Source organism: Phaethon lepturus, unplaced genomic scaffold (genome assembly GCF_000687285.1).
Source record: "Phaethon lepturus isolate BGI_N335 unplaced genomic scaffold, ASM68728v1 scaffold32031, whole genome shotgun sequence".
Classification (NCBI taxonomy): Eukaryota; Metazoa; Chordata; class Aves; order Phaethontiformes; family Phaethontidae; genus Phaethon; species Phaethon lepturus.
In genome coordinates, this window is record NW_010517510.1 from 19250 (window position 1) to 42606 (window position 23357).

The 23357-nt window shown below is 40.9% G+C and overlaps 1 protein-coding gene across 1 annotated transcript in view; it reads right to left on the reverse strand.

The window, feature by feature from the left end:
* Positions 1-23357, reverse strand: part of ZMIZ2 (zinc finger, MIZ-type containing 2) — a gene marked incomplete at its 5' end in the record, with an annotated part of 33020 nt that overhangs the window by 4273 nt on the left and 5390 nt on the right. The window contains 12 exon segments of the mRNA XM_010296431.1: positions 1-67; positions 5691-5854; positions 8262-8509; positions 9043-9111; positions 10958-11025; positions 11330-11490; positions 12057-12162; positions 13349-13559; positions 16948-17134; positions 18386-18560; positions 20864-21046; positions 23189-23357. The exon segment at positions 1-67 is cut by the window's left edge and continues 179 nt beyond it; the exon segment at positions 23189-23357 is cut by the window's right edge and continues 8 nt beyond it. Coding sequence (XP_010294733.1) covers positions 1-67; positions 5691-5854; positions 8262-8509; positions 9043-9111; positions 10958-11025; positions 11330-11490; positions 12057-12162; positions 13349-13559; positions 16948-17134; positions 18386-18560; positions 20864-21046; positions 23189-23357 — 1808 coding nt within the window.

Below are 23357 nucleotides of genomic sequence, written 5' to 3' on the forward strand. Positions count from 1 at the left end.
GGTGAGGGACGTACAAACCTTGCTGCATGGAAGTATGGGACTGATCAGTGCTGCCGGGATGAGGGATCTGCGGAGGAGGAAAAAAGCAGGAAAAGAAAGTGAGGCCACAAGGTACAGTGCTCGCAGTGCCTGACTCTGTAACTGCATGTTACAAAAAGAAATAACTTAAATAAATTTTAGAAAAAGACACACACAACAAAACAAAAACAAAAACAAAAACAAACCACAAACCAAAACACAACCCCAAAACCCAAAGAAATAAATAAAAAAGTGCAATCGGAAAAGAAAACTCCATATCCCAATGCTGGAGGAAGTGCTTCAGCTTTTTGAAGGGAATCTGCGAGGGGGAAATAAACACATTGGATTTGTGCTGTTGGTTTGCTTCCTTGTGATGTGGGAAACTGCGCTTGAAGATGCAGTATACTGAACTCCAAAGAGGAGGGAAAATTATGGCTGTTGCTCAGCACTAGCAAGGCAGATGCTTTTGCCCTAAAAAATTCCATGAATGAATGGAGAATTTGTTGAATAACAATCCCTACACCAGGAAGCTGATTAACTGTGAAAATGCATCATTTCTGCTCAGCCCCTTTATTGGGTGGCGTCCTGACACCATTGCCTGTTCGTGTTTCAGCTCATTACAAACCTTTTGCAAGCACCAGCCTTTCCCCACTCCTCCCCTCCTTTTCTTTTCAGGATGCAACACCCCTTTTTAAGGGCAAAAGATTCTCCTTGCTGATATTGACGGGTTCCGATGGGTGACAGAAAACCCAAGCAGGCTCAGTTGGTGAGCTCCCAACCTGTCAGCAGAGCTGCTGTAGGTGGCTGCATAGCTGCTGACTGCAAAGTACAACGCGTTAGCTTGAAGTAAGCTAATGATCACACTTCTGTTTTGCGTTCATGCCGTGGCGAAGTTCTCTAGCAAAAGCTTAGTATTTTTTGTGTTTTCCATGGGGAATGGACTACCAAACCACATGCATCTTCCAAACCCTATTATGGAAGAATGTGTGAAAAGCCTTTCTCACATGACAGAGAAGCAACAAAAATGCACAAGCCCAATTCCTCCTTCTGCTGCATGTCACATTTAATGCTAGTGGATTCTTTGGGGCTTGACCTGGGTGCCATGAGAAAGAAGTGTCTGAATGCTTCAGAATCATATGGCTTATGTTAACTGGGTATATGGAGAAGCAAAACATGTAAACGTTTTTTGAGGAATGCTACATATTGTCACAAAGTGGAGCTGAAATAAAAGAACAGATACATACAACAGCATGAAATTCATCCAGCCAAGCAAACAGAAACCAGCGAAGTGCTATGTCAGCATTGACCCTTTCATATCACAGTAAACTGCAAGGTTATTTTAACCTTAGTCTTCAGTTTTGGAAAGCAAAAGGGAGGTTATTACAAAACTTAATTTTAAATGTTCCCACAAAATAAAAAAAAAAATTACAGAAACAAGCATTTAAAAAATACATTTCACCACTCTTACGAAAACTAAAACCTGAATACTGATCCATTGGGACAGTCAGACTCTGCTACATCAAGGTCCTTTTCAATACTTTGGTAGTATGAAGGTTGGTGGATTGCAGGATTATATCTGCAACACTGCATTTGGGCCTCTTTCCCATATGAGAGTTTAAAGTAACTGTTAAAAAGTGCTGATACATACTCTTCTCTCCATTAGGGTCACAGTTTGACTACTTGAAAAGTATTCTGCAACATGTTGTTGTTACCTAAGGGGTAAACTTGTACAAAACCTGCCCACAGAACACACCGTAATGTAAATGAATCTGCAGCCTAAAAACTTTGCAGTGAAAACCTTTGAGTGAAAGTACATGTCTATCCAAATAGTACTGTTTCCTTCTTCATTCATTGAGGACATGTGCAACAGAAAGTGTGGAAATTAAGAAAGCTTAATAATAACAAAAATTGAAAAGCAATTTAAGACAGTGTTGCGAAAGTTCGAAAACAGTTTCCGGAAAAAAACCAAACCAAAACAGGATTATCTTGAATAGCCTTGTAAATATATCCCTGAATGCACAAAACAAGAGTCATACTGGCATATTTATATCAATAGTTATTTAAACCAAGAGGCATTCATATGTTCTCAGACATATTTCAAAACTCCACCAGCCTACCTGTGAGAAAGCAAAATGCTCAGGACTTCAACATTTCTCTACTTGCACTCAGCTAACTAACTAATGGCAAGTTTGCCATGGTGCAAAAACGTTCTAAGCAATACACTTTGTGTATGTTCAGTTTGCATCTGCAACTCCCATGATTTTATTTTAAAAACACTAACCCACACTATGAACACAGCGAGTCTAACAAAGTTGCCTTTGCTTACACAGCAAGGTAATTCCAGCATTGTTTTTAGGAGCGTCAACTTTGGCACTCTTAAAGCATTTACAGTCTATAAAAGCAAAGCTTATAGCAGACACAAGTACATCTTCAGCTTAGTAGCACAAAACAGCACAACTCTCTATGAGCCCAACAGGGGCCTCTACAAGTGCCACGATGTACAGCTGTAGAGAAACAGGACCTGCCAGCTGCAGAACAATATTCCTTTAATCTCAGGAGAAAATTGATAGTGCGAAAAAACCACATTAGCAGGTTAAGTTGATGGTTTATGTCTCTCTCTCTCTCCATTACTGGGGTCATAGTTTTACGAACTCTTTTGCTGGGTTAACTGGCAGAACCACTAAAGATGCCATCCTGCTCTGCTGCTGTTCTTGGCCACTGTTCCCATGCATGCTTTGTCATCAGGTGCATCCTTGCAGACATGCAGCTGGGGAGCTGACACAGATCAAAGCTAAACTTCCCCCCACTCCTGCTCTGAATTAGTTTTCAATCACATCTGTACCCAGATCCAGATTACTTCATGGCTGCAGTAACACTTGTGCTGGTGAAACAGACAGGAAAAGTGACAATAGAAACAACAGCGATGCCTTTTTACAGTGGCACTGGCTCACATCACCTCACTGTCTATATGAAACTATGGCTCGTTCAGCCATTGCTCAGTCATATACCGCTACTTACACTGCAATAAGCGCTAAGCTAGAGCTAACTCTGAGTCCACCTTTGTCTAAAACTTGCTTACCATTTCTGAAAACAAACATGATGCGATTGTGGCAGCTATTTTGTAGCAATATTGCACCGACATAGAAGTGTCTGTTCTATAGTTCTCACAACACTTTACACTGGGGAAAAGGTATTACTTCCAGGCACATTTCAGGTCTTCATTTTTTCTTCTTCCACAGGAGCAGAACAGCAGTACTGAGAGAAGGTAGTTCTGATGATCCAGCCCGGGTTACCCAGCCTGACCTACTCTGGGCAAACACATCTGCATTTCCTGGAGTGACCTACGGAGTATGCCTGGAGGGATCAACTTTCTCTGCCTACCATTATATAAGGGCCACCACATAAATCTTCATAACGGGAAAATTAGGAACTTCCCCAGGAGCATTCAGCTCTGGTTAGAAATAGGTCTAAAAGGACCAAACATCTGATCCTGACTCACCTTGTAAACACGAAACAGTCAAAGTGAATAGTAGATGAAAACAAAGTACATCTTAAACATGTAAAAAGGAAAGACAGAAAGCCAGACAACAGCACAGGCAACATTTTAAAACCTTAGTTCAATTACGCAATGTGATTTATAGTTATTGTCGTACAGAGATGTCTGTCCAAAGACATTCAGCTACCCAATTTAGTTATGTGTTAATGGCATGCATTTCTCTAAAAGTAGTAATTTTAAAGCTGCGTTTCTTGAGTGTCTGCTACAGACAAACAGTTCATTTTTGACAGAGAAGAAAGAAAGAAGGATAAAAAGAGAGAAAGAGGAAAGCAGAGACTGTAATACTGAAAAAGTTGTGTGGGAGCACTAACAATCCTCAAATGTGGCCTGAAGACTATGTGGCTACGTTGACAAGGTCAATCTAATTCCCTTGTGCTAACAGACCTGAGAACTGATCCTCATTAGAGAAAATCAGCCATTGACATAAACTAGGTGGAACCTGCTTTAGCGCCGCTTCCTGTTCCCAAACAGTATAGCTTGCACATCACGAAAGATGAGGGAGAGGTGAGGCAAAGGTTTACGTTAATTGCCAGCTATCATAAGCAAGTACCAGATTTGCTACAGACTGGCCCGCGGAACCAAAAATCTATTAACATTTGCCCAAATACCCTCTTACAGCTCTGGAACATGCATAGCCTTGTGCAACTTTCACCTTTGCTATCATCTGTAAGCAGTCCCATTTTCAGAAAGCCCCAGATTCTTCACTTTCATATTCTACCACTTCGTAACTTACGACATCAGAAATTTCACTGGGGCAACTGCTACAGCAAAGATATACCAGTCAAACGGTCAAAGTCAAGAGGTAGGTGTCAGGTAATGGGAGGCAAAGAGTAATTCTCTGTGGCTTTGATTCAAAGGAAAGCATCTGTGAGTAGTTCAGGTTAGCAGTATTTCCCCTTGCTACTATCTTCTAATACTGCATGGTTGGTTCTGATGCAGATAATTCAGACTGGCTCTTTAAGCTGGGTATGTGGAATTTGCCAACATAAAATTAAGTTTACAGTGTGTTTGTTCTGTCCTTTATTAGCCTGTAAAGTGGTAAAGTCGTTACGGTTTCTGGACTCTTCCTTTGCAGACAGTCTTGTTACTTGGGCATTCTCCAAGCTATGCTAAGAACTCTCTCTCCACTCTCTTCCTATTTCTCACCATCCTCCTTGGAAAACCCACTGCCAGCTCGAGGAGACATTGACTGAGTAGGCTTCTGCTGAGCATCTGCTACCAGATTTCCTCATTACATTCTGAAATTGTACTTTCTAGTATTCACTAAAGACATGGCACAGATGACTTGTCAAGTTAAACATCCTTCCTGTGCAGTAACAGCACACTATAAAGCCCCTGCCCTGTAACTTAAATGAACATAAAAGGATGTATACACCCCCCCTGCCCTGAGTTAAAATAGATGACTAGCCATGCCTAAGAGCTAAATGCTGCCGGTAGCTTTTCTATCACCTAGCTGCTGCAGTACTGCATTTTCTGGAGATTACATATAGAGCAAGCTGCTTTTCCAATGTGCAGTTCTGCCTCCTCTGAGACCTGAGGAACCTCCATTCTTTAGTCTCTTATACCGATACGCTCTCAGACCAGTGGCAGCATCTCTCCTCAAAATCTAGAGGCTTGTCCTATTCCCAACAGCTTAAAGGTGCCTTTCATGCTACTTGGGTAGAATTCCCCATCAAAACGCTTTGATGAAAATCTTGCCCTCAGGGACAAAGCCAGGGAAGATACTGCCCCTGCTTTGAAGTCTGTCGATGTCTTGCTGTCTGCCGAAGATGGATATTCACAGACCCTGCTGGCCTAGGGAATGAATTCTAGTTTTTTTCAGGGTGTCAGAGCAAAGCACAATGATTAACACAAGCACACTGAGCCAGCTTGTCTCTTTCAGATAAACAAACTTAAATGACAATTCAAAAAGCTTCAAAATGCTTCTCCAAAAACTCGAAAAGGCCAGAAACTAAAAATGGTGGTTTTGGCATTTCTTAGGACTGCTCTATTTCAGAAACTTCCGAAGTGCGGAATCCACAAAAAGTAAAAGCAGTTCACAAGGCACATCCGTTAGCTGGATGAGAGCTCCTTACCCCCACAAAGGAAATTCTACGTCCACAGCACCATTACTTACAGATTCCTGCATGGGGTGACTGAGAGGTTTGTCGAGAGCTGCCATGCTGCTCGGCATGTCTGGGGGATGTGACAGCTGTGGCCCATGCATGAAGTCATTCATAGACGTGCCACCAGGATTCCCGTGTGGGAAGTCAAAATTGCCATGACCTTGGTAACTGTTGCCTAAAAGAGAAACAGAAGTGATACGAAAGAAATTATTTGTTTCCCAACATTGATGTCTCAGAGTGTCTTGTAAAAAAAGCGGTGCAGCATGGCATCCTCCCTGCACAGCACAGGGCAACTGAAATGCTTAACATGAGTGCCCCCCACTGCTGGAGTCCCTGAAATCCACCTAACTGCAGCCTGAAATGATGTTCTCCAAAGCACCAAAATTTAACACCAATTCGTAATGAATTATCTGGATTTACCCCCACAGATTTACCATCTAGCAACAAGCCTGGAGTCCCCTGCTCATCTGCAGGACAAGTACTGTATGACCCGATCATACAGTAAAGCAGTATGTTTTGATTCATCCCACCTCAGCCCAGTGATCTTCACTTGAATTCTAAACCAATAATGTATCCCAATACAGGGATTTTACTGTACATATTTTTTCTGTCCAGATCTCTCTGTTAACGCTTCCAACTGAGATACCAACTCTGGCGACTTATTTGCTATGAACAGCAAAAATTGAACTAAAGCCACTCAGCTATTTTGTATAAGCAACTGAATTGGATGATACCGAGTTCTGAAATAATAGAATAACTTTGGAGCTTCCAAGGAGAGCCTGCAGTTCTCAGCTGAAGTACAGCAGCCTTAAATGTTCAAGTTCAAGAAGGGAGTTTGACAAACTGAAGTAGCTGCATCATTTGCTCTTCAGCACAGCTTCACAAGCCGAAGTTTAATCTCAGAGGAATAGAAGTCATTAGCCATGTAAGAGTATTTCTCAAAGAAGCCAGGACTTTGATCTATCATGTAAATACTGCAGAGCCTTACTAATTCTCATTTTGTTAATCTGCAAACTGGATGACTCTCACAGAATGTAGCTGGTCTTGCCTTGCTTCTCAGGAAAGATTTAATAGCAGGGAGCTGGAATAAGGTCTTGTATTACTGAGTACTTGTTATATTTGCAAATTAACACTTCAGCATGCTTACTGTCAAACCCAAATAAACAAATATAAACCACGGTAGTAACACTACTACTACTTTGCTCTGGAGTACTGTTAATCAGAGGACATTACCTAATTCTAAACATAAAGTTTCAGTGCACATATTGACGGAGAATGAAGATGCAAGGCAGTATGCCCAGGGACTTGCAGCCATGCAGCAGCACATCCTTCTCTGGGGCATCAGTTGTGCCACATGCTGAGGGATAGACCTATACAGACATTTAGGATAATCTGGTGCTCTGCACTGATATGCCTATTGCAGGGGAAAGAGGAGAGTGTGCGTTTCACCTGCCATTGATGAGTCAGGCCTCCAAGAAGCAATGACTACCTCTGCTACAGGATCCACAGGGGAAGGCAGGGAACTAACAGTCTAGGCAGCAATTGTTATACAAACCCTGAACTCCACTTTACGTGACTACCCTGTCCATTCCTAATTATGTGCGAGAAAGATGATGAAGAATAGATGGCTCTGTTCTCATGCTCTGACTGCACTTCACTCCTACTAAACGAGTGAAAAATTTGTGATTCAGTGCTCTTGGCTTTGTTATAGTAATCATTCATCTGTTTGAAAACCTAAAAAGTTTTATCATCTGTCATCAGTTTTGCAGTCATTGGAGCAAATTAACCATATTTTGCATGCAATCTATATTTTTCTTCAAACGCCTGCAAAAAGCACATATATCACCTTGTAATCAATTTGGGGATTCTGATGGTGTGAACAGTTGGTCTTTTCCCAGAGCTGAACTGAGTCATATCATATTACTTGCAAAAGAAACAGTCTCTGGTTTCATATTTTCAGAATTGTCACTATAATTGAGTTATTCACAATATACCATTTGAAAACGTATCTCCACTGCCTGTATTTAGTTTCCGGTTTCTCAGTCTGGCAGCACAGGGGTAGAGGAACTCAAGTAACTGTCTAATGCAAAGGTGTTTGCAAAGCAGTTAGAATCTCTTTAGAAGTCATCCACTTTCTGTGTGGCCTACCAAATGTCACCCACCTGGCCACAAGTTAAACTTGGTGGCCCAAGCAGCACGGGTAAGGTTCTGTACTTTGTAAGTTCTGTAGCACTAGGAGCCCTCACTTGAATGAGAGGGGAACAGAAGGAAAATGGACAGAAAAAATGAGGAAAGATGTATATTGTGGCAGGCCATGAATACATAGGGTAACACACAATGTTTCTTGATTCAAGGAGGGTTGCATGGCAACAAATATGACAAGCACCAATTTCCTTACTAAATGTATTTTCCTCTAAGCAGATGAATTTTAAACAAAAAGACCGATGCAAAATTTCAGCCATGTAATTTGCTTTCCTTATGCATCTCCCTGAGAAGATGCACTGACATACCTGAATCACAAAGCCGACTGAACCACTGACCTTTAGAGTGACCACCTGGGTGCACAAAGCTGTAAAACTAACCTTGGTTACCATATTCAGTGGAGTTGTTGCCTCCTGGAGGAGGGGGTAAGGATGGGTAAGGTGATGGGCCAGGACCCAAAGCTGCAATCATCTCCATCACATTTGGCATGATCATCTGGCTTGGACTCATGGTCTTAAATCTTTTTGAGGGAATGCCATCTGGGTCATCTTTGATGTGAATATCTGACTTTATAGGGACTGGCCTCCAACTGCAAGTTGGATCAATGGTAACTTCTTCAAACTCTGAGCTGTAAAATAATATGAAAAATTTAGCATATTAATTGATTTATTTTTTTAAAATCAATTCTGCTCAAGTTTCCGTAAGAATCTGCATGGTAACAAGTGTTCTGAAATGCTCTAGTGTAATACAACCTCAAGATCTTTCACTTCTCAACTGTGCGCCAAAAACAAGTTTTAAAAAAGGCAACTGTTGAGAGCACATTTCTGTGTTTATCCACACAGTGAAACCCAAACATATCTATGTGGTTTGCCACATGTGAATCAGAGCGACTACTTGTAAATACGAGAAAGCATTTTTAATCCCCCATTCTCACTCTTCCCTCTGCTTCATTGGTGAGGCTGTCATCAAGAGAGAACCCAAACTAGTTCTATAAAGTAGATGGAACCTGATTCACTGTACCAGTAGCTCCACCAAGGAGCCAAAAAATAGAACATTCAAGTTCAATCACTAAGACCTACTTTGGTGTGACTACCTCAGTATTCATTAATGTATCTCCTAATTGCTTAGTCTTGGATATCAGAAATGAGGAAATTCACTTACTTCTGTATAGCGTTCAGAATACCCCACATATACTGGTCAACCTCCAAGCCTTCCAGCAGAGCAGTTTTACTAAAAAGCAAAAAAAAAAACCTCAAAATTCATGTTAGAATATCACTACACGTGTAAAAGAGGGATGGAAGAGGGATACGTTAGTGATGAAATCAGCAGACTAGGATCCACCAACTTCCTCTCTGTAACACATAATTCATGAATGATTTGGGGCAGTTTTAGTTCTACATCTGCATTACCAGGATAATAGTATTCCACATCAAATAGATGAGCTAAGGATTCATCTACTTGTGTGTATCGACAAACTGTTCGTATCCTTTAAATAATTTTAGTGAAATATATTGTGATTTTAGAGGCTTTTTGAACATAGCAGATCTCTCCTGTGAACATCAGCTAGCACTATTTTTTTTGAGCTACACAGTAATATGGCTTCAAAGTAACTACATATTATAGCTATTTTACTTAAGATCAGCACAGATGGGGACAGAACGAAACAGAAATGATTTATTTACGCAGGCACTTCAATCTGAATGCAGGTGCTCATACTCAGATAAACGGGACAAAAATTTTGGCCTGGATGTCTGAATACAGAAATTAAGACGACATGCAATTCTTGTGGTATTTTTAGCCTAACTTAGAAGATACAAAAGATTCAGGTAGTTCAGAGGAAATACCTCCAGTTTAGGATGCATATCAATCACGGATAGTCATCGAAACAGGCTCGTCTCGAGTCTGCAATGTCCACAGAAGCAGATAGAATGGACAATTGCCACTCCTGTTTATACTTAACATTGGCTGGTGCAGCAGGGGTTGGACTGGAGACTTGCAGAGGTAAAATACAAGCTGCTACAGCTACAGCTGCCTGAACTAAAGAGCCCTGGCTCCTCAGCTGAGGCTGGAACAAACTTGTAACCCTGCACACTGAGCACAGTAGGTTACAGATACTGAACTGGCCTGCAGATGTTCTGCGATTCTTTCTGCCCAGTTAAATCGAAGAATGGGCAGCCTCTAACCACTTCAAAGCTTTTTATTCCATTTATTCTGCAGTATACTAGCTCTCTGGTCAAAACATAAGGCTGAAATTATGCCAAGTATCCCGCTTTTCCTTTAAGCAATCACCCTCAACTTTTGCTCCTCGGAAATCTTTTCTCTTTTTTAACATCAGTCTTAAACTCTGGACCAGAATCCTTCCTGCTTTCTACTCTCACTTTAATTTGCACTTGATGTTGACTTTGACCTTGGAGGATCCAACTTCATTTCCTACCTAATTACTGGGAAACATTGCAGTCTTCAAAATTCTTCCTCTCCTTGAACACTGCCATTAACTGCATATTTACGTGACTCAAAGCACAGCACCCGAGACAGTTATTTGGCATACATACTTAATCTTCAGCTGGATGCTGAACACGTTAGTATCTACATGTTTGAAGTTCTTTAATTTGGGCATTACAACATCAAAATTATACAAAAATAACTCCAGAATAGGCTATCTGTTCAATTGCCATGGTATGTGTTGTTGTCTGGTAGTTGCTTATAACTTCATAATCTAGGGGAAGACAAACTCCCAGTTCATTTGTTTATGTAGATATCTGTCTGATCAATGTAAATATTTGATCTTCTTTTGAACTCTACACAACCCACTGATAGCCTGTAATGAGAGCTCGCAGATCATGTATTTTATGAGAAAATATCTCTTATCGGTTTTTAAATTTCTAATAATTCAGGGTGTTCCCTCCATTTATGAAATATTGCAAGAATTCTTGTTGGACTTTATGCTATTAGGTAAATGTAATATATACACCTTATTTCCTAGCACTTCCTTTTTCTCCCCTCCATGACCTTAAATACGATCTGAATTTGGCCAAATTGTGTACAACTGCATTTCATGTAGTATGGTTGCACTTACTTGCATACCGGACACCTCCAAGTTCCCCTTTCACAGTTCAGTTGCAAGTAAGATTCCAGATCAAAGCACTAGGTATCAGAAAGAAACAAAGGAGGAAAAAAAAGAAAAAAAAAAAGGAAATAAAGGGGAAATACTGTATTAGCTGAATCAGTTGCACAAAAAACTGCCACAAAAAAAGCCTACTAGCACTGAAAACTAATCCAAATAGCTTACTTTCTCCCTCCACATTAAACATATAAATAGTTAATTATTTAGGTTGACAGACACAAAGAAATCTCATTTCATTAGGCTCTGTTATACGATAACCAAGCTAAAAGTACTGTAACAACACATGGCTGAGGGAACATTGCCAGGCCACTGGCATCTACTCACTTGTACATGCTTGCAATCGTGACCCCTTGCTGGGAGCTGAATCCGCCGGAATGTGATCGGACACTTCAGAGACACTTTAATAGCAGTTTGCTCTACTCCATCTTCTCCATTTAGTGTTGCGTTGCCAGAGGAAGCTGCTACGCTACTGAAGTTCCTCTTTACTGTTTAGGAAGAAGGTATGTGTATGTGTGAGAAAACACAACTGTGCTGTAAGATCTAAGGTAGAAATCTGAAAGACCAACACTTCAACCTTTAAGGGCCAGTTTAATGGACAATTTATCCAGACAGGTGTATTCTGTGTTATTTAGAACATTCTCCTGAACAGACAAACCATCACACACGTGCATATCAGCTATACCCTCAACCAAACGAAGTACCATACAAGCACTTAAAGCAGCCCTAAATAAATAAAGAATAATCTTTCTACACAGGGATTTTAGTGAAGTCAAAAACAGATGTCGGGGAAAATCCAGAGAGGTTCTCCTGGAATGGGAGAGTACTCTCTGGGAACTAAGCTTGTGTCCTTGGTACTTTGTTACCTCCACCCAAATAGCCCTCAACATTTGAGGATACTGAGGATTTAATCTAGACACATGATGTTCTGGAAATTCCTGACAAGTACAGCTTCAGGTTTTCAATAAGCAAGTAAATCTTGTGTAGAAAGAGCTTATCACAACTGAACATAGGCATTCTGGAAAGTCATCACCCAGACAAAATGAAAACTCACTCTTGGTGATACAATGTTCCGCTGGGAGGAGGCGTTTCTTTAGTAGACCTTGAAGTACAGAGCGAACTGAGGGTCGGTGTACTAACTGCAACACGAACAAGTGTGACTGAAAGAAAACGCATTTTGTTACCAAGAGAACCAAACACACAGGGTAAATACACTGCTGAACATAGCTGCATTCTTCCCTTGGACACGTGGCTTCCGTAAGAGCCTGATGCTTAAATATGAAAGCTGGTTCTGCTCTGCTGTGCACATGCAGAATATCCCTAAGGGAGCACGGTATGTTGTTCCCTGCTCCAGGAGCGTTAACATATACAAGGGCTTTAAAAAAAAGTAAAGATGTTCTGTGTTTTCTCCCTCCTTAATACTCAGAATACATAGAGCTGACATATTCATCTCTGACATCAGGGTTTATTTTTAAAACCCTGGATTCTTTGACACTGTCTAGCCTACCTGCCTGCCCTCAGACTACGTTGAAGTTGCAAAACCGATTTGCTGCTGACATGCCTGGAAGCAGCTGAATCTTCATCCCCAACACAGAGCTCGTTGTGGATTCACAGGATGCTGCGCCAGCTCTTAGCCACCAGATAAATGACATTATGCAGAGAGACATCAGTGTGAAGTAAAGCAAAATAGGTGGATGGCTTCTTGTCAAAGTGCCTCACACTGCGACCTTGGGAGAGGTAACAGCTTCCTTTTTTGTCAGTGACAACAGAACAGTCAAAAGCTCAGACCACAGCTGTGCAACAGCCTGCATTAAAAATCAGTACTTGTCCCTAACAGTAACCAAATCATGGAAAAGGAAAAAGGGGAAAGTTGCATGGTCTAGACTGCATCATGGAATATTAGTTTTTAAACTGAAAAGCTATATGAAAAATCATCACCACCACCAATGATTATGGTGTTGATGTTCTCATGTCAAACCAAACACAGTTTAATACCCTAAGTAAATGAAATTAGTATCGCACAACAGTCTGCATCGCAATGATCTACATTTTTAGCTGCCTTGTTACACAGGCACACACTGAATAGGTAGGAGATCAAACTCCTTTCCTCCCCTAGACCACAAGACTTTTCAGAGACACTGGAAGGACACATTACATTCTGCAGTAATTCAGCAGCAAAAATTTCCACATTAGCACTCTGTGTCAACATCATCAACAAGCACCTTACCAGAAAAATGCAAGGAAAAAAATAAGAGTAAGGCTCTTGCAGCTAAGGCAACATTTGCAAACTGTACTGAATAGCAAACTCAGCATCAGCAGCTGCAGCCGTGAGCTCGGTGTACTTACACAACAACATGCTGTGACTGTAATTTGAATCGTGTTTCTTCCTGGCTGGCAGACGTGCTTTAGGTGCAGAGGTTTATGAGATGTCTTGTTGTCACCACGTTCAATGGTAAGTGGGGTTGCATTAACGCTGACCTGGACTGAAGCTGGCCAGTTTGTGTTCATTTGTCTGTCTTCATGGTGATAGCACTTGAACTGTAATTCCAAGTCAGACCTGTACAACAACCAATAAATCTTCTTTTAACTTTGCTTTCACATTGCAGAGGGTAGGTCGTTTTGATGCTAGGAACACTTTTTCTTTATCTGTCAGACTATTTTTCTAGAATTATTGCCAGTAAAGGATATAACATACTTTCTTCATAAAAGCCCTTAACAGAAGCAAGTCATGATGAATTAATGATGCAAGCTTGCCATGAATTGTTGTTAATATTTTACACTTATGAAGCACTTTCCAAGGGAACATCTTAAACCACTTTGCAAAACTAAACCATGGAATGATCCTGCAAAATGAAAAATGTTAACATCAAGTAGGTCCTTCCTGTGTGTTAAGAGTTAAGTACAACAAAGTGATACACTGCAGTATTGCGGGTTGTGCTGAAGACTTTGGATTCTTCACTACTTCAGAACATTTAAAAGAGCCTTTGAATGAACACTTGTCAGACAAAATACCGGTACACCTAATCCTGCCATGGAACAGGTAAATCAACTAAGAGAAAGTGACCCTCGTATATACCCCCCACCCAGTGTTTTTGTGATTCCAAATTAACATAACTGTGAATTAAATTAACATAGCTGTGGATTAAGTGTACCCAATTTAGACCTTTCAGAACATGAATTCCTCCCACCTCTCCAACAGTAACTTCCACACACTATATAGCTTCTCAAAAATTAGTTTTATAACACCTCCAAAAAAGGAAGAGGCTGAGATTAAGTTAATCACAAATTAAGTGGGTAGAGACTATGACTTCTGTTTCATATACGGATGTTAACCTTGTGTTAGGAATGAGTAATCTGAAGAACAAATTTAAAAGAACATGAAGAACTAAACTGAAATGTCAGGATTCGGCTGTTCATGACAGCAAAAGACAGCTGAATGTTTATCTTGTATGCTTGAAAATCTAGGTGCTCATTTCTTCATCCTGCCTGAAGGAAGATATCTTTGCAAGATCCATGAGGAACAGCTCATTCAGGAAACCATCACCTTAACTGCCATTTTCCTTATCCAAAACCAGGGATTTCAGTTCTGACTTAACATCATCTTTTCTGGATTCCAAAACACTGGATTAGCACTGGATAAAAATATGTTTTTTGTTTTTTTTTTTTAAAGAAAGTTATAGAATACGAATGACCTGACCTTTCAACATAATCCATCTATATTGAGTCTTTCCAGGCTTTTTTCAATATTTTGTTAATAATTTTTTGAAAGCCCTCCCTGCAAGATCCACTGGAAATTCTCACCTCATGAGAACGCACCCCAGTCACCAAAACCTGGACGGAAGCAAGGCTTGGTATCTCTGATATAAAAACCAAGCAGAGTAAGAGTGTTCCCGAGGACTCTGAGCAGGCCTGCTGAATGTCACAGAGCGGTGACAGAGCTCAGGAGATCCTCATGTTCTTAGCATGCAGTGTCTCCACTGTGGGATGCTATTAATAACTGAGCAGTGCTAAGACTGAACCAGCTTCAAGGCGACATTTTCCCTGCCTTCAACCTTTCTGTTTCTTGTAACCATGAAAAGTTCCCAGCGGGGAGAAAAATAGTTGCATTGCTATTCATTATGTGTGTACACATGAGAGGTTTTGCCGAATATTTTAACTGGCAGACAAATATTAAGAATTGGCTCAATTCCACCATTCTCTATAAATCCGAAATCCATCCACACATGTGACTAATTCATTTTTCTGGAATCCATCCAGCCCTGAGTTAAATGTGAAATGACTTCATTACAGGACCATCCATTCTCCCCACTATTAACAAGCTTTTCAAAACAGCAGACCAGAGCACAGTTTACCTCCGAGTCTTCATTAAAATAAGTTTAAATAAAGGGTATGTGTTTGGTGAGCTAAGGAAGAAAGAAAAAACCAGATATTAAGAAACAGCCTCATGCCTCAGTGCAGCACTATAAATCTACTGAATGAGCCAGCACAATTCCCAGTAGTGATTACTTATTAATAAGAACCGGCAAATAACTGCCAAAACTCCCTCTGCTGCGAGTACTCCACAATAATGAAATGCAGGTAAGCAATAACTGACCTCAAAGTTAGGTGTTAATTATTGGATGTGGTCTGCCTGCAATCTCCCTCCCTTCCAACCCCAGGCTACCTCAGTGTAGCCGGACACTGTGGCAGCAAGGACTCCTGCGTCCCGCATCAAGCCTCAGCTTTAGAGCCAGCATCCACCCCAGGGGCAGCGAACTGAGCGGGAACTGAGTGCACCCCTCTACCCAGCTCACGCCGTCCACACCATGAAAATAGATGTCTCAAGTGGATTCCAGTGAACGGGGAGAAGATCTTCACAGGGGAAAAAAGGTGAAGCTACAAGTTATCACTCCCAATTAAGATCAGGGGATACGTGGTCCAGGCTCGGGAAGAAACTGAAAGTGAGGCAGGCAAAACAGAAAATGTGCTTAAGATGCTGCATTTTACCATCGCAGCTGCTACCCCTGTGAAACTACCTCCATACAAGATCCTGAGCAACTAACCAGCCCCCAGAGCGCACAGAGACAGGCTCAAACCACGTAATTAGCAGCCACGATAAACATTGAGATGCTTTCTGAGAAAAGCAGAACGAGGAAACAGAATTATTCCATGGTATTCGAAAATACATGAATAAAAAAATAAAGCTGCCATTTGATCTAAAGCCTTTCCATGAGCATGGTGGAATCAGGACATAACCTGGAATCACTTATGCAAACCTACATTAAATGCACGAAAGTACCATTCCTCTGTGCTGGAAAGTAGCACTCGCTGTAAGTGAAAAGCAGAAGCCTTTATAAGTGGAAAGCTATGCTCCGGTATTTCTGACCTGTTCTTACTAGGGAGTTGTAGGAGAGGGGGAATTTAGCAAGTTAGTTTTTAGAGTTTGGAGGATTTAAGCACTTGTCTTTCCAAATGATTTTACCAAGCCTCTAAATCAGGTCCTTCATTAGTGTGTTATTTTTCATTATCAGATACTCTGCACCATTTCATTTAAGCATAAACTGTGACAGCCCTGCATAGTTACTCCTGCAACTAACATTTCACAGGCCACAAAGCACCTAGGAATTCAGAGTCTCCCAAATGGAAGTTTGTGCTGGTGTCGGTCATGCACATCCTACATCCGTTCCACGCAGGGCAGAAAGGATAGAACAGTTGCAGTGATTTTTTTCAAACACTGCATACCATACGCTATCACCAAGTAGACGCAACACAGATCAGGAAACATTTTAGAATGTGTTGTCTCTGGAAAGTGACAGGTGAGAGTATCTGTGAGTTTAAAGAGCATTTTTCCTACTTAGGCCACAATCTTGAAACAGAAATTCATGGCAAACCTAAATGAAAGTCACCTGGCCTGCCACTCCTCCATCACTGGGTGCAAGACTTCCTTGCCGAGAGGCTGAGCTTACCTCCACATCAGCGTCTGATGAACAGTTGGCCGTAAGTGAAAGACATGGTTACTGACTGCCAGGTTGTGTTCCAGACGGAAGGGCTCAAGTACAACACCATCTCTCACGGGAAACGTCAGACGCAGCTCATCATTGTGGTTGGCTGGGATCGAAGAGGGAGAGAAAGCGTGAACTTTCCCTTTAGCATCTGCAGTGCAATAATAATGTGTATATTTATACAGAATAGTAACAAATGGCACAGTGATCTGCTACTGGATTTAATTTAGCAGGTTCATACACACAAAAAAGAAAATCACAAGTAACTACATCATCTAACTGACACAAGTGACAGAGCTCAAGTTGACAGCGATGGCAAACCAAAGTCTTCTATTCTCCCACCCTTAACTTTAGGACCTTTGCATTCCGGCCACAAACAGAAACCAGGTATGGCAAGAATTCCTGGTTTTTATTACTGGGTAGGTTGTGTGTCCTGGCTTACTCTGTCGGCAGAAGACTGACAACAAGTATCTTAATTATGGCAAACTGTGATAATGCTTATTTTCCCCACTTTGAACTGGGACCAACATTACCCAATTAGTTCCAACAGTTTCATCATCTGAAACTATCCAATGACCAAAGATCTGGTCTCATAAAAAGAGGTTTTGTGGTAAATTACAGCTGATCTACAAAGTCCAAATATCTTTAAATGCTGTGTTCTTGCCCAAATTATACTGCAGGCCACCTTCTTCTACTTCATTTTTTGGCTATCCTGAGCTCCAAACACCAGTTGCAAAGTGCTAATGCAGCAGCAGTTATTTTACAGAAAACATAAAGTTTCTCCCAGTTCCCTAGTAAATGATATCTCCTATTGTTCATCAGTCACTTCAAAACCTCAAATATCTTGTGCTAGTACTCAGCCAGAGCAATCTTGTTATTCCTGCCCTGTTCCCAGCCAAACGTAGCTGTGATGTTGAGTGGCTTTGAAAGGAACATGTATCAATTTTTGGCATACTACTGAATATTCTTAAGAAGCCTGTATGGATCACAATAGAGACACCACAATAAATATTCACATTTTACGCTGTTCTGCAGTGTTGTTCAATGAATGGCTTTGCCCTTGAACAGAACAGACCACAATGAAAGTTCATACAATAAACAAGCCACCAAGCGCACATAACACAACCCAAAATCAAGTATTTTATCCTCAGGAAGTGCATCAAAGGAATACTTCAGGAGTAAAATCCTTACAAGTTTAACCTGGGAGAACTTTTCTGATACTCTGTTTTAGGAGGGGATAGCAATCTTTCTCTTTCCTGTCCACTGGCTCTAGAGAGCCTGAGCTGCGCATACCACCTATCACAACTTAGCGATCAGAGCTAGTTTCCACACTCTGAAATGTATGTGGCAGAGAACAGAGAGACAATAAAGTGACTGTGGGGGCATTCTGTTTGCTACTCACTTGGAGGTGGTGGTAAAGCATTGATATTTGGTTTAATGTCAGGTGGGAATGGTGGTTTGACATCCTGGTTAGGTGACAGGTATGGAGGAATATTGCTCCCTGGAGTCATAGGTGGCGTGGGGTTTCCTGGAACAGGTGAATGAGGGTAATTTGCCACAGGTACAGGCCTTGATGGCTAGAAAATAAACAACATCACATTGTTATTGCAGTCTGAAAATACGAATAATGAGCCTTGTGAACTGCACTGCTACCAAACAACAAAGACCGCAAACAAGGTAGGGAGGCCCCTGTCTCCGGAACGACAAGAAACCACAGGACGTCCCATGAGACCTTCGGGGAAGAGGCAGACTAGGATAGCAAAGCAGGAACTGAAACCAGCAGACCAGCCAGCTTAATTCAGGCAATGACCAGATATAAGCAAGGCTGCCAAGAGGCTTATCACGTTCCTCTGAACGCTCTCTTTCCAAAACCAACCAGCCATTCACTTCAATTTTTCCACATCACCCAAACCCAGCCTTTGTATGTCTTTGGCTTCCTCCCAAAATAGTCGCAGTGCACAAAAGCCGACATGAATAACAAAATCCAAAGACATGCAATTAGAATGTCTGTGTCCCTTTTACTTCCACCTATCCTCTCTTCCACCCCGGTCCAACTCATCTACTCAGAGTGAAAGCTCTGGGGGTCAGGAGATGTCTTTTATTCTGTGTACCTACAATTTGATTCTGTTCTTAGTTTGCTGCTGAATAAGACAAGGTAAGAGTAAAAGGATAGTTAAGTATAAATAGCAGCTATAGTATTAAAACACCATTGGTTTTACTTTCTCGTAATTAAGGGGATGGTTGCAGTTAACGGACTAAATGAGTAACAGTGATGCAAAGGAAGCTGACACTGAACAAAACTGCAATTGCACGGCACTCTCTTGTAATAGCTCATGTACACACACGAGTGTCAGAAGATCAAAATCTTTACAGACAGCCAAAGTATCAGGACTTCAAATCTCATTCTGTATCTAAATGCTATGCGGCCAGCCTAGGATACTCTAAAAGTACTTAAGAAGAGAGCTGCATTCTGAAATCTGAAGCATTTACATTTCCAGCCATCTTTGCTTTTTTCTCTAACACATACAGTTACTATCTCCACAATCACTACAATCCAAAGGTTCAGGTCCTGTCTGTGGAAAGCTGGTATTTTTCCCCTAGCCAGGATATCCCCCCACTTCCCGCCTTAACAATGTCTCTTATTTTCTAACTGTTTCCAGAATGGTCAATATTTGAATACAAAATAGGGGATGCATTGGAAGGACCACAGATTCCCTATTAGAACTATTCTGTAAACAAAAAAATTAAAACCCATCTAAAATAAACACATGTAAAATGTATTAAAAACCCTGTCACTTCAAAATGTCACAGAGGTCTTCTGCTGTTATTTTAGCACAAGCGACTGCACTGGAATTACACTAGTTCAGGATGTATCTCCTCCGTGTGTTCTTCCTGGCAGTGTACTGCAAAAGCTGCCCCGATGCAACAGGTATTCCTTTGGGTACCACAGTGGACAGCTTGGCTGCACATACAACAGCTACTCTATGGTAAAGGGGTTTGTTTTCCTTTTTTTTTTTTTTTTTCTTTTTTTTTTCTCCAATGGTGTTTTCTGTGTGAATCACACCAGAACAATTCCAGGTCAACACCAATGTGCAACTTAGATTCCTTCCATCTACATTCAAAATCAGAATGTAGTCCAGAGACTTCAACAGCTAATGCTCCAAAAGCAGGTCAGACCATCGATGGTCCTCCCCATTTTTATACTCACTGGAATACCTGTGTGCAAAAGATCACTTTTGTGTGCACTTCAAAGATGTCAAACCTCAGCAGGCCCTCAGTACAAACTCCATTTGGAGAATACAAGTGTTCAAGATGTATCCATAAAACAGGTTTTAGGCAACATTTTAACAATTCTAATTCTTGCCCAAAACAAGCAGTATAGAGAGAGAAGAAGGAGAAAAGGGGAGGGAGAGGTCAGAGAAAGTCACACAAACTTCAGTTCAAAGATGAATTCTACAGCTGGAACAGCTTTTAACTTTGGGCTGGCTTAATCCAACAGTGACCACTGTAGGTCTGAAACTGGGATGCTGCAAATGTGGAACCTGTTTATTACAAATTTCCAAAGCTGTATTCTTGCAGGGTGCCATGAATAGGTGAAAATATTACACCTGAATCCCACCAGATACTTCTTTTTACATGCTTTTTTTTAAAGTGAAACCAATGCTTTCTTGTAAAAGCCTCTAATGAGCTGCAGTAACATTCAATTTTCTTTATGAACTGCTCTGAAGTTACAATGCAACTTGGCTGATTTGACTTCATTCTGTGATACCCAAAACATTAGTAAAAAACACTGTGGGTTTTTTTGTCTCTTTCCTTTAATTACATAACTTCATTCATAAAAGTCTACCAGAATGCAACAAGATACTCTAGAAACTCTTACCTTGTAATACTGCCCCATGTTGACCGTTGGAGGAGGGTACTGCCCTGTGTTTTGCTGGCTTGGCATCCTCTGTCCAGGATAGTTGGGAGATGTAAGGGGTCTTGGAGGGTTGGGAGTGGGGTACTGACCAGGCTGGTTTGGAAACTGGCTATTTGGTCCATACTGCTGGTTTCCATAATTCGGCTATTTCATGACAGAGATGAAAGAAGACAAAGATCTGTTTCATGCAAGCAGCTGTCTCGAATTGATTATTAGCATACATTCAATAATGGAATCAAAACAAACAAACAAACAAACCCTCCAGGTGAATACTCCTCAACCTAGTGCCACCCACGCCTAAACCAGGGCTGGAGGTGAATACTCACTCAAACACATGAAAGTGCTGCAAACCAAAGCAGGGTAAGAATAACCATGGACCTTAACACACACATAGACTCAGCCTTGCAGCGTGTTTGAAGAAACCAGAATTACAAACAGATGCAATGTTCAGAAAATATCTGTGGTTTTTGCAAGTGCTACTAGCCCCATCCCTGGGGCTCCTTTTCCAGGTGGAGAATGAAAGCACAAAAAGAAAAAGTAACATTAAAAAAAAACAGACCCTGGAATGGGCAAAGAATAGAAGTTGTGTTGCCCATGTCTGTCTTCTCAACACAACATATGCTAGAGTGTTTAGCAATACCCTAACAACTAAAGAGAAGCTATTACTGGTCATGAACACCTTGCCAGTGCTAGCTAGTACTGTACTGCAGTTTTGGAATCAAAGTAATGAAAACTGGAATTTTAAAGGTAATAAAATGTCAATTTGAAAAATTAACCAATGAATAAGACGTTTCCATAAATTAAGCTTTCAAAAAAAATCAACAAGCATCTACAGGATCTGCAGAATTCCAGACCAGCAAGCATGTGACATTTAGGACACTGTTTAGCATTGATTTCTTGGGAACTTGATCATATTCACTTACAATGAAAAACCTGCTTCTGAAGCAGCAAAAAGGTATTTACAGTCTTCCTTAAAATATGAAATCTGAAGGTAAACATTATCTGAACAAGCCACATTCTACGATTTCTTAGCTTAATTGTAGAGTAAGCGGCAGTATTTACAGAGTGAAAAGCCTTCTCACAGAAGTAACTCCTGCAAAAGCACATTACACTTAAAATTTCTGGGTTTTGGTTTTTTTTTTTTAATTAAAAAAAAAGTTTGCAGATCAGGAAAGAAATGTAGCTCAATAATAAATGTTTGCTATATCTTCTGCATATCATGGTACTCTCTGCTGTATGTTATCTATAAACTCTTACTACCATTATTATGGTCAGGCCAACATCAAAATATTCAGAGCTCTATACCTGGAGTTATAGCTGTTGTTGTAGTCTCAGTTTAATACAGAATTTTACCTGGAAATTGTCTCTGAAGCTAGTAACTCGTGGCTATTTGTAAAGACATTTAGGTGCATATAGATGCTGAGAGAGAGCTGGTGAAATTGTCAAAAGCATCTATGGCCCAGTTCACATCAATCTGAATGGTAAAATGCACTGGCGCTTTTTAAAAAAAAAAGTCAGAAAAGCTCATCTGTCTACGTCTTCGGTTGTCTAAATTTCTTTAAAATTTTGACCTTAAGTGTTTTGCCCAAGGTCATAATACAAGTCAACGGCAATGTAGTTTTGTCTACAAAGTCACTCAGATCTCCTGTAACAGCATGGGAACTCAGACAGAAATACCACACTCCAAATAAACTTATATTAGATAAATGCTGACACAGAGGGATTTGAGTTCAACGTGATTTACATTCATCTCAGTGCCTATGAAAATCAAGCCTCAAGAAGTTTGGAAAGCAAGTGGTCTTTAAAATAAATGTTATTACTACTGGTGTTTATACAACGTATGCCCTGTATTTCTTTAGAACAATAAAACCATCCAAGAAAATGCAGATCACATATGTATTGGGCTCAAGTGAAGTATTTCACCTTCAACTTCTCTTTTAAGTTGTCATGTTAAATAAACCCACTCCTGTGAAAGAAGTCTGCTTAAGGTCTATGAATTCACCATCTAGCATGACAATCTCAAAATGACATTTTGAGGGCTCAGACGGTTTTGGGCCTCTCTTGGTTTTAATGACTGTCATCTTGACTAACATAGCAAGGGCCGACCTGAATACTTGAGAAGCTAAAAAGGAAGAGCTGCTGCCACTCGTATTTTAACGGCAGTATTCCTATCAAGGCTGGAACAAAGATGTACTATTGTACAGGGATGCACGCCACGCATTACACAGCATGTTGCAACTTTCAGTCAAAATAACAGTGTATGCAAAACAGAATTTATTTTATTACCTCTCCTGGGTACGGTCTCTTTATGCCTTGTATAGGCAAAGACTGGGGCCGTGGGCCTGGGTAGGCTTGCTGAGGCATCCTCTGCCCATGGGTGCTGAAGGGACTCATTCCAGGAGGCCGAGGCTGGTTCATGCCCATGGGTGGCCCACTCATGCTGGAAGGTGTCATT